The sequence below is a fragment of the Hipposideros armiger genome, unplaced genomic scaffold (genome assembly GCF_001890085.2).
Source record: "Hipposideros armiger isolate ML-2016 unplaced genomic scaffold, ASM189008v1 scaffold_40, whole genome shotgun sequence".
Lineage (NCBI taxonomy): Eukaryota > Metazoa > Chordata > Mammalia > Chiroptera > Hipposideridae > Hipposideros > Hipposideros armiger.
This window is the reverse complement of record NW_017731390.1, coordinates 3,539,154-3,550,944: the sequence shown is the minus strand read 5'-3', so window position 1 is coordinate 3,550,944 and position 11,791 is coordinate 3,539,154. Positions and strand designations below refer to the sequence as shown.

At 47.3% G+C, this 11,791-nt stretch overlaps 1 protein-coding gene across 3 annotated transcripts in view; it reads right to left on the bottom strand.

The window, feature by feature from the left end:
• Positions 1-393: 393 nt before the first annotated feature.
• SOCS7 (suppressor of cytokine signaling 7) overlaps positions 394-11,791 on the bottom strand; it is a 31,231-nt gene continuing 19,833 nt past the window's right edge. For all 3 annotated transcript variants that reach the window (XM_019638827.1, XM_019638828.1, XM_019638829.1), the window contains 3 exons: positions 9,647-9,782; positions 9,089-9,238; positions 394-6,146 (listed from right to left, as the gene is read on the bottom strand). In XM_019638827.1, the coding sequence (XP_019494372.1) occupies positions 9,118-9,238; positions 9,647-9,782 (257 nt within the window). In that variant the 3' untranslated portion in view covers positions 394-6,146; positions 9,089-9,117. The remainder of the gene's footprint in view (positions 6,147-9,088; positions 9,239-9,646; positions 9,783-11,791) is intronic.

The following is an 11,791-nucleotide window of genomic DNA, read 5'->3' as shown; positions in this document are numbered from 1 at the left end:
GTTAAATTTAGGAAAAAACCTTGACTGCCAGCCTAGGTAAATGCTAGGGATGGCTATGTACAAAGATAACATATGAGCTCTCCCTAAGTGCAGCCCCACACCACTGCTCACCAAGGCAAAAAGGCCACAGGCGCTTGGCCCCAGAAAGCTTTCTGGAATTTTCCTGCACTTCCTAAGGAAGGAGAAGGCAGCTTTGAGCAATGGCCATCAGACTCAGGAATTTTTCCACATCTCTAATTCTGACAAGACCAGTTCTGGATGTGCTGTGCTTGGCTGAGGTCACAGGGGCTCCCCAATCCCCAGGAGTGGGTCATCTGACCCCAGGGGGTGTGGTGTGAGGAGTCGTATGAGCAGGGAGAGGGACTGAGAAACACACACCCGAATAACATGAAATAATTTCTAAACATTTTTATTTCAAATCTCTTTTCACCCCTCGCCAAAAAGACATGGTCAGTACAGCAATCATAAAAAGGAGATACAAACACAAGAGTCAAATGTCTCCCGCACTGACACTTACAAAAAACCGGAAATTGTACATGGGATTCCAAACAGGACCTGCAGCAGCTACTAATGTCCCTTTACAAGAGTCAAACATGCCTATTAATACAATATATACAGACACCCCATTCTGGAACTAATCTACAGGGACAGCCCAACACCCACCCTTCTAGCCCCAGAAAAATACCAAAACACACCCAAAGTGCATTTGTTTTGTTTATATCAAAACATCTTTCCCCACCCACCCTCAGACCCTCCCACCCCATTTAAGATTGGCCTGCAAGTCTATTTTAACCATTTAGTCATTTTTATAGTTTATGAAAATAAATTATACAGCAACTATTTTAATAAATTAAGCACAAAAAGGGAGAGGAAAGGAGGAAAACTAAATGGGAAGAGAAAAGCCAGGCCACGCTTTGGCTTGGAGGGTGGGGTGGCTGAAGAGGACAGAAGTGGTTGCAGGGGGTGAGGCTCCCCTCCAGTGAAGAATAGACAACCACCCGAGGAGCCTAGAATGACACCCCTCTGGAGCTTCTTAAAACAACCAAAAAATGTACAGCAGTGGCTGTGCCACAGGCAGCACCAGTTGGGGCATTCCAGCACCTGGGCTGCCCACAGAGCGGTGCCTGGATTATGCTTGTCCCTTGGAAAGGGTTCTGGGCCTAACATGAGGGGCAGGTCCCCGTTCAAGGGAGCACCAGGGATGCAGTCAGACCAGCCTTCCCGCTCCCCCCCGAGCTGGGTAGGGGGCTTAGGACACAGCTCTGAGCAGGGCTGTGCGGTTTGGGATTATCCTGGGTTCTGATCAAGAGCGTCCTAAGCTTTCCTTGTACTCTTATCTCCAAGAGCAACTATGATCGCAGTCCAGCTGCAACCAGACAGTCCTGTCTTCCGGCCATGGCTGGCTGCTTTCTGCCTGCCCCTTGCCTCTTGGCATGGCGGAGGAGGGAGCGGGAGAAGGGGATGGAGCAACTCCAGGTACCCTCTAAATGAGATGAAATGGGTGTGAAGGCATGTCACAGACTCAGCACGCAGGACTGGTTTCCTGGGAGGTAAATGGGACGAGGAAAGGATCCGAGAAGGGGCAGAGAGGACAGAAAGGGAAACAGGAAGAAACTGGACAGCACCTACCAGGAAGGTCAAAGAGGGATGAAAAGGACAAAGACAACATGGAATTTGCATGTAAAGAAAGGTCTTTCCCTGGCAGATTAGAGTCAATATTTTAAATACACTTCTTCACTATTTTTCTTACTGCAGCACCTGTGTCCCCAGTGCCTCTCTCTCTGGTACAGCCCCTCTCACTCCTCCCAATGCTTTGCCCTCCATCTTCTCAAGGCCTCCTGTTGTTTTGTGCTGAGCAAGAAGCTCCAATGTCAAAACAGGAGAGATCATGGGGACTGGTTCACTTGACTTCGCTTTCTTGAGTGTTGTGGCCCAATAATCCTTTCACTATCATGGGAGGGAGGGGATCACACTTTTCTTATTATTTTTTTTCTTTTTCTTTTTTAATAAAAAAGGTTTTACTCCCCAGGAGCAAATAAATCATTTTGAACTACTGATAAACACTGCTGCAGTGAAAAGAAAGATGGCTACATGTATGCAATAGCACAAATTCAGTGTAAGAACAGCTGTGTTGACGATTAGAGATAAAAATCATTTATTCGTTACCCCCCTTTCCCACAGACCAAACCAAGAGGATTCCCATAGGGAAAATGTCTAACTCAAAAGCTCCTCCCTTAGGGACAGGGGTTATGTCATTCTCTTAAAAGTGGAAAACAAATGGCTGGTCTCCCCCCAATAGAGATGCTCTCAACACCCCAACTGGTGGCAAGACTTCCGCAAATGAAGACACACATGCACACACGCACAAACTTTCAGATGGCCCTCCAGCAGCCACAGCACTCTATCCTAGCGCCCAGCCCTCCAACTTCAGGGTTCAAAGCCAAGGGAGAGGTGGCAGGGCGGGGACGGATGGTACTGAAGGGAAAAGTTCTTCCCATCCCCACACCCTGCTGGGCCCTGAGGGCTTTGAGCAGGCCATGATCTTCTGGGGACCTGGGGGTGAGGCCTGAATGGGCTGGCACCTCGGGGCATCCAGCTCCCCACTCTTCTGTCACACCTGGATGTGGGACCATTAACAACCCTCTCTGCTCCCCAGTTCTTCCTGGATGTGCACTATGGGTGTCTGCAGCTGTCTCCACATCATCCCCAACCTTAATAAGGGGCCTATATAATCAGTCAAGTAAAAAGGAGGAGAGGAGGTGGAGGAGTAGAAACCGGCCAGGCGGCAAGCTCCCCATCGTGCCTTTCCTCCTGGGAGGCCGGTGGCTGCAGTCCTCAGCTCATATTCCAGTGAATATACACACATTCACTATATCTAGGCATAGGCAGACAACTAGGCCAAGGTCATCACCGATGGGCCCAAACTCCAGCTTTCACCCACTTATCTAGTCCCTACACCTCCTCACTCCTGCGCTCCTACCACAGCACACAAGTTTCAAGTAATAGCAGTCGTAGCAGTAGTTGTCACTAGCTCACAGTGGTTCACGCCATCCTGAGGATGATTACAGCAGATCAATCATAAACAAGCGAGGGTTACACAGGCAGGGCCTGAGGGTGCTGACATCAGCCACTCACAACTTAGAAATCAATAAGGGGTCTCTAGAACTGAGAACCTTTTCCAGTTTGTGACTTTAGAAAACGACCCAAAAGGAACAAGTACCCTCTGTAGACTGCATTTCAATTAGCACTGCACAGAATTGGCAAAGGAGGGGGTGGGCCCAGCCAGGAGAGAAGAAGGGGAAATGCTAACGACAGGCCAGCTGTTCCTGCTCCGTTTACTCTGACCAGGCTGGCATCTCAGCCAACTGCCCCCGTCCTGCCTCGTCCACCACGTCTCCTAATGGAGCCAGTCCCCTCTTGCACTGTCTTGTACCCACTCTACTGAGAAAGGAATAGGCTGCAGCCTGGGCTGTGACGAAAGCAGACAGATCACAGACAGGTAACCACCACCCTTCCCAGGAGCAGAAAGAGGACAGGGATGAGGCTGGCCCTCCTCGGCTGGTTTGGTTTTGTACCTGAGTGTAGGAATTCTCCAGTGGAAACCCCCGGTACCACAGTGAGTCCAGGAGCCCTGCCTCTCACAGGCTGCACCGAGAGCAGTGAGGTCCTTGGCCACCAGCAGGAAGCCAACTGGACTTCTGGCTTTGGACTCCACTTCACCATCATAAGCCCTCAGCACTCAGATCTGCCTGATGACTGGGAGGTTTCGCACTGAAAATGGATTCTTCGGTGCTTCTGCTCTAACTTGGGGCTGTGCACTGCTCAGTACACGCCATGCACACTTCTGCTTCCATGCTTTTGGTTCATGTGTTTCTCATCTCACTGTCCTGCCCTCGCCTACAACCCAAAGCCTCACTGCCTCAGAGCTTTCCTACGCCATCTGGTCTACCCTGATGTTACCCGCTCTCAATGTCTTTAAAGACAGCCCTGAATCCCTGCCACACTGAGTCACTCTCCAATTGCTTCATGTGTGGCAGTATTCTAAAAATTCCCTAAAGCCAGATACCACGTCTTCTGACTCCTGTGTTTTCCACAGTACGTGGCCCAAGAGCCAGGCAAACACATACTAAGGAATAACCTAAAAATTGTGGGTAATGAAAGTGGTTAAAAAAAAAAAATCTCAAGAGAGCTGCACATCAGCCACTCAAGGATCCCAATGGATTCCAGACTTCAGACTCTACAATGAGGGGTGGGGGAGGGGTGGGTGGCACTTTCTGCAAGATGGCAAGTTAATCTGCACCCTTAAGAGGCAAGGCTCACAGGTTAAGCCAATTTCTGGGATCACAATCTTAACTGTTGGTAATACTACCATGGAAGCCAAGGAGAGGAGAAGCGCCTCCTGACAAATCAGAGGACAGCCTCTTTAGGGCCAAGTAACAATGCAAGTTTCCTCCCTCTTCAGAATGCTGCAAGGAGGAAGACTGGTCATTCTACACAGGTCGTAAGGCAGAAGGCCAATGCTTCCAGATGAGGCAGTCCTATAAATTAACAAGTCACGGAGGCCTCACCCCAAACCATCAGGAAACCACAAACCTGACAGTACTATTTATCTCATGAGATGAGGCAGATACAAAGCCTAGGGTACCAAAAGAGGCAGTCTAATGGAACACTTACTGGAAAAGGGTAATAAAGACTAAACAGCTCAATTTTCACGTCTTAATAGCAAAACTTTCCCCAGAGTAACTCTACAGAAAAGCAAATTTATAATGTTGTATGATTTCACCATGGCCTGCTTCAGAAAAAATTGAAGACCATTGAAAAGCACTGGAGTTCTTCTCCCTCCTCCTCACTTCCACCTGGATGAGAGGCAACTCTGAAATCAGCATCTGACAGAATCCCAGTGAAAAGAGGGCAAGCAGGATCTGACTCAGGAAAATGTTTGCATTGCCAGAAAGAACACAGGAAAATATAGAAGCCCTTGCTACCTCCTGTCCCAGAAGTGGGACGACAGTGATAAACCCAAAAACATGAGATGTAATGCTCTCCTCCTCCTAATCTAAGGACATCCCATTAAGGCTGAGACACTGGAGAGCTTTCTCTAGGACGAGTACAACTATGATAGCTTTGTTTCCCACCTGCCTGCACATTCCCTCTCACTAGCCGGCAGACATATGGAGGTAAGTAACACTGGCTCCTAAGTCGTGGTACAGATGGCCATTCAAAACCTGGAGGCACACTCCATTCCCTTCAGCAGCCCATGACTGGAGCTCTGAACTGCTCAGGTGATGAGAAAAACTAGTGCCAGGACAGCTGGCAGAAGCAAAAGGAATGAATTACCATGACCAGGGTGAAATGTACAGTTAACTTGGGGAACAGGTTGAGGGTGGAGGAAGAATGGGGCTAACTTGAGGTCACAGAACTTAGGAATCAAGTAAAATAAAACGAATCCAGCTTCTATGAGAGGTGATTCTGAAATCAGGTTCCTGAACCTTAAAAAGAACGGATGCAAGGAGTCACTACTTCCCCCAGCAGAGGCCATCTGCCAGTTTCTGTCCAGCAATCTTCTGTCCGAGACCACCCACCTCCTTTCTTTCCTGCTCCCACTGAAGCTACTCATGCTTAAAGAGAAGCAGACTCTCATCCTTCAGAAACTCCCAACCTGATTTGCACTTCTGACTCCTTCTCTTCCCTTCTTCAAGGTCAATGGTGAAAACTCGCATTCTGCCTTTGGCACCAGCTGCCTGACCCACACTGGTGGTCCACCCACCCCCTTTGGACCTGCTCACCCTTCACACCACTTCCAATCCAATGGGCACAAACCCAGCTGTCTTTAAGGTGAGTTTTTCATACTGAGAAATGTAAATGTCCAAAACAAAACTTGTGAAAAAGGAACAGTGTTGAGACTTCTTCCAGTTTTCCAAGGAGCTCATCCAGTTCCAAGATATCACAGGGGCTAGATGCGCATGGCGGAGCCCCCAATCAGAGAGTATGGTTGTGTGCTTCTTCCAAGCCCCAGAGTGGTGGGGGGAACCAAAGTCTTTGCGCAGAGGATCCCAGCCCTTCCTATTCCCTCTTGTTTTTTTCTTACTCCTCGTTCATGGTAGCTTCATTTGGTTCTTCAAAACTGGAGCTTGGCAACCAAATGCCTAGGCAAAAAAAGGGGAAAAGATTAGTGGTTAAACCGAGTGAAACCAAAGTGGAGTGAAAGAAGAGCCTAGCCTTTGGAGATAGAGAAGTACAGCTCAAAAGGAGAATGGAGTCTGGCTAGCCAAACACTTCTACAAACATTGCAGCTAGCTGGGACGTAGCAACGGCCTTTGTCGGAGGGGCCTGAGCAGCCTACGACCTGGATGCTAAAAGGAAGGTTCTAAAAGAACTAATAATATGTCCTATCACACTGCCTAACTCCCCTCTTTCCATTTCCCTTACTCCTTAATCTTTTTACCTACTTTCCTCCCCACTTCTCCCGAGGCACCTGCTCTAGGGATTAAAAAAGGAGCCGAGCCCCTAAAATAGCCCCTTGAGAGCCTGGCTGGAAATAGCTGTAGGTCTCTGCAGCTTCTGGCCATTGAAGAGGGTTGACATATTATCACAAAGGCCAGTGCAGCTTCTACTTTCTAATTTAAGAAGGGTACTGTTCAAGCTGTTACACTCCAAGCACCCTGGCATGAAATTCCCCAGGTAACAGACCAAGTGGTCCATTCAGAACTCCCAAATTAAAATCAACCTCACCAACAAGAAGTCATAGAGACCAAAATTTTACACTTTAAAGACCTCTCCCTTGAGAAGTGTTACTTCCCTTTTTTCACAGGGTCCTAGGGTGTAAATCAAGAACAAGTATGACATGATGCTTATTCTTTGCCACAGACAACAATCCCAGTGTCACAGGAAAGAGACCCTGGGAGTTCAGTTCAACCCTTTACCAACACATGACTGCCCCCCACACTGGTGACAAATGGCTACCCCTGGCCTATACCTGATCTTATCAAGTCCCTTCTCACCTTGGGGCCTTTATACTTCCAAGACCCTTTGCACAGAATGTTCTGCCTCCCAGATCCTCGCATGGCTGAATTCCTCAGTCTTTGGATCTCAGGGAAAATGTCACCTCCTCACAGGAGCCTTCCCTGATCATCCAAATTGAGTATCCCACCACGAATCACTAAACTTCACCAGTTTTATTTTCTAATAACATGTACAGTCGACTAAAATGAACCTATTCATTTATTTACACGTTTGCTGTCTGTCTCTCCCTATGAGAATCACAGCTCAGTGAGAACAGGCCCTTTGATGATCTTGCTCAGCACTCTATTCACAATTCACACTGGGTATGTATGTATATACACAGATACCTGCTAAGTGAATTTTAAAAATGGGGAACTGATTCCTGTGGAAAAATCATTCCATTTTTGGACCTCTCTGTTAAAATGATTCTTCTAAAGTTGGACTGAAATCAAACTTCTTATAACTTACAACCATTGTAGTCCTTGTCCAGCCCCCGGAACCACACAGAGTAAGTTTAATACTCTTCCTTAGGGAAATCCCTACTTCTTTCAGCTACCAAGTTCCTCTCACCTTAAAACGTCTCATGTTAGTCATGTATTTCCCATGTGATACAGTTTGGAACCCTCCACCGTCCTGAGTCTTTCTCTGAATATGCTCCTGTTCACATGGGTTCCTCCCAGGGCATAGCACCCACAGAAGTGGTGCTGTAACTGAAGGGTCCTAATTTTCAAGGGTGCAGTCAGGTAGGTGAGACTCCCAGGTTCCCTTCTACTTTCCCACGCTAAGCTAAACTGCAAAACCACCAAGCAGAGAAATGCCCCTCAACATCAGGGCATTCTGATGTCTTAGGAGACACTTCTGAGGGCACAGAATTTGCACAGAATTGAAGCGATGATAAGAGATTGTACACCCGATCCAGGATCCTTTAAGTTAAAACTCTGCAGCCTCCCAGAGTTACCATTTGCTGGTCTCTCCTCTTCATTCCTTCTCCCCTTGTTAATCCTTATTAGCCCAGCCCCCGTGCAATAACACAGGATCAGAACCAAGAGGAGACACACAGCTGGGTTCACCTTAGCCATGGCTCAAGAAAATCCATGGGACATAAACATCAATGGTCACCCTTCTGTTATGGAGAGAGCGAGTGGGTGGAGAGATTAAAGCCCCCTTTTCACTCTAAGGCTGTTGCTCCTGTGGACTTCCCCCCTTTGTTTTGTGTGTGGGATGGGACTGGGGAACAGAGAGGTTATGAGAGAAGCAGAAGTATTCAATGCTTCAAAAGGACATGCCACACTAAGGAAAGACTGGGGCGGGGTGGGGGATGGAGGGGTCCACTGCATCCCAGCGGTTTATCACTGGAATGTGAGATCTTGCATGTAAACCCACACTACCAAAATCACCACTTTCTGGCAATTTTGTTCCCTATTCACCACTACCTTTGAATGCTCACATTAATGCAATTTAAAAGACATCAGAATTCATCTGCAGGAACCAGTATGCCAAGATATTTTATGGGAAAATGAGTTGAGTTCAGTTAGTGTAGCAATGGGAGAACAGCCTCTTAGATAAATGAATTTAGTTAATTCACTTATTCTACTGAACAATTTACTTTTAGTGCCCCAAATCAAACTCTAAAGAGAAGAGTGAGCTGTTTTTCCTCAGCCCCCTATGCCAAGCCGTGGGACACAGTGGAGCTCTCACTGAAGTGCATGCCTACTGCCATTAAAGGTATGTTTGTGTTACCTTTGATGCAGTTTCCTTCCCCTTTGGTTTCCTGCTTTATATGTCATTTGTACAATATCAGGGAGATCAGCCGAAGTATGAGAGAAAGCTGCACACTTAGCTATACATGTGTGTCCTCCTCTACATTCAGTGGTTAGCCTGCACATTACTTGGCAAATATTCTTTCAGGCTCCCTTGTCTATCTGCTCTTCTCCCAACTGGGGTATGCACCCCTTGGGGACTCTGTTATCAGATGTGGTAATGGTAGGCAGATGCCAGGAGCAGGGATGAGGCGGGGACAAGGCCCATACATGATGGCAATTGCCCAGGAGGAGCATGGCTGGACAGTGAGGCAGAGAGCTCATACCGTTGGTGGTGACCAGCAGGGGCCCCTCGCTACGTGGAGGGTTCAACCGCTTGCTTCTGTTTGGAAATGAGCTGCGCTTCCTTTAGAGACAGGTATACCTCTTCCTGAGGATCGTAGTAGTAGAACTTTCGGATATAGGAGATCAGAGGTCTGTAAAAAGCACAGAGGGGTACACACAAAATGTCATTTACATAGATTATAAAAGAAAGACCGCCTTTGCTCAACACTTCCTTCTCTTCAATCCCTATGTGGCTGAGACTACACCAATGACTCTGCTACCCTAACAAAATTCCCACTTTCTCATTTACTATAGTTCTGTCTCCTTCCCTCCACTCTTCATAGAGACTGCAGAAGGGAGGCTGACACACACACACACACACCTTCCTCCCATCTGGCTACAATGTGACAATTCTAGAGTTAGGTGCCAAGACCAGGGGAAGTGAAAGGAGGATGCCGGTGAACATGGCCAGGCTCTGCCTGTGCAATCAGCTTGCAGGCCTCACTAACATTTGTAAGGAACCCTCCTTCCAGCCCCCAGTCCTAAAGACCCCATCGTACTTAGGCAGTGGAAGATCCGGGATGTGATCTATCCGGACGAGCTGTCGGATCCGGAATCTGCAAAGGTGCTGGAGGGATTTGACATTGCTGAATCGGGACACTGGATAGAGCAGCTGGACTGGAGTTGGTGGCAGTCCTTCAAGAATGAAAACCAAGAGAAACATTCAGAAGGAACAATGCAGCTAACTACAATTTCCCATATGAAGAGAGTCCAGGGAAAGGAAATGGGGGCTTCTTTATAGTTCATCTATGTGTTCTGTGCAAAAGCTCCCTTCCACATTTGCAGAAGCAACACTACTTACTATATTTCACACTCAAGAGAATCTATTCTCCCCAGTGGAGGTCCTCCCTACTATCACTCTCAACAGCTGAGAGTCTTGCTCTTCAGAACAACCCAATGAAAAATGCCAAGCTAGAGACTTTACTGGGAGCCAAGTGGTCTATCCCAGGCCTGGGGCTCTCAGGGAAGGGCAAGAATTAAAAGCATCCCTGCTGGGAACGGGAGATACTTATTCAGCACATCTAACAGTATCCTGAAGGTGAGGACTCAAAAGGCACTCAGCAGGGTCCCCACCAAATTCCAACTGAGAGGTCCATAAGCAGAAGACAACGACTGGGATCAATGTTTACAAGCCTATCACTCCTGCCATTTACTTCAAGACAGGACAATCAGATTTCATGACCTCATATTTCCCACCCCCACCCCCCCATCCCCCACCCAGCCTCTTTGCTTCTGAAACTTTAGGTGGGGTACAGGAACAGAAAAAAAGAGGATGATGCTATTAAGAGACAAGTAACTACAGTAGCTTAGGCAAGCTGGAATTAGTACTATCAGTGCAAAAGAGCCTGATGACTGACGCCAGCCAGGCCCAATGGGAGCCCCACACTCAGGTTTCATCAATTATCAGCGCGCTCTGTGTTGGGAAATCCCAACCCCCCAAAGGTCAATGCTACAGAACGGAGACACCCAGAATTGCAGGGACACTGACACAGGTTCAAAGGAACAAAGAATATCCTGGCTTTAATACACAAAGGAGCTATGGAAAGTAAATAAGCCAACTGTTCTCAGAAAGAAACTGAGCTACAAAATCTTCCGAAAGAACTATTTTCTCAGCCATTGTCATATCAAAAGAAATTCTATAGATACAATTTGTTGGAAAATGAAATATCTGCTATTTTTGGAGTTTAATTTCAAGCAGTTTTTAAATTTTGTTTCAAGGCATGAGAAGAAAAAATTAGAGCTTGCCTCCCCAAAGCCTTTTCATGGTTGACAACTTTCTAAAACAAACAAAAAATTAAAATACATATTATACTGCTACTCAACAAATAAGCTTATCTTAAAAACATTTAACTCATTTAGTCTTCAAATCTATACTTTTGAGATAGATAGCACTATTATCCCCATTTCACATGTGAAGAAACTGAGGCCGACTGGACTCAGAGAACTTGTTAAAGCACAGAACCAACACAGCTGGCCTGCCCTGAACAGCTGCTGTCTGAGGAAGAGGTTAGCCCAGGGAGCCTCTTGGGGGCTGTCCGGGAGTCCCCTCAGAGCGAGCACCTGTTCCTATGACTGACAGAGGGGCTGTCCAGGACAGTCACAGCACCTTGGTTCATGATGAGCCTCCCTTAGTTCTCTCCTTCTCACTTCTACCCCTTCAAGCCTAAGGCTTATATTTTGAAGCACTGTAGCCCCCTCCACCCACGCAGTTGGCCCTCTCCTCACACACCATGAAGAAAATAGAATTCACACATGAATTTCTCTCTTGAATACATTTAAACAAATGATTTTTAAAATGATTTTGGGTTCAAACGCCTGTTTGAATTTACCCTTTTTCTCATGTTTTTTTTTAAATTTTATTGGGGAATTGGGGGATGGGAACAGCACTGGGGAATTGGGGGAAGGGGAACAGACAAGTTGCTGTCCTTTTGTTCTTCAGTCTGATTGTGGAGGACGTTGCTTCATTGGCCCATGTTGGTATTATCATAGCGCTCTTCCCTGGCAAGGCAGATAGGTTGCCGGCTTCTGGACGGCCGCTCACTGCGGCTGCTGGCTACACACGGTAGCCCATGGCAACCCACTGCAGCAGGGGCTGCAGCCTAGGGCAGCCCAGCTCCAGGTTGAGCTGTTGTTCAGCATCTTAG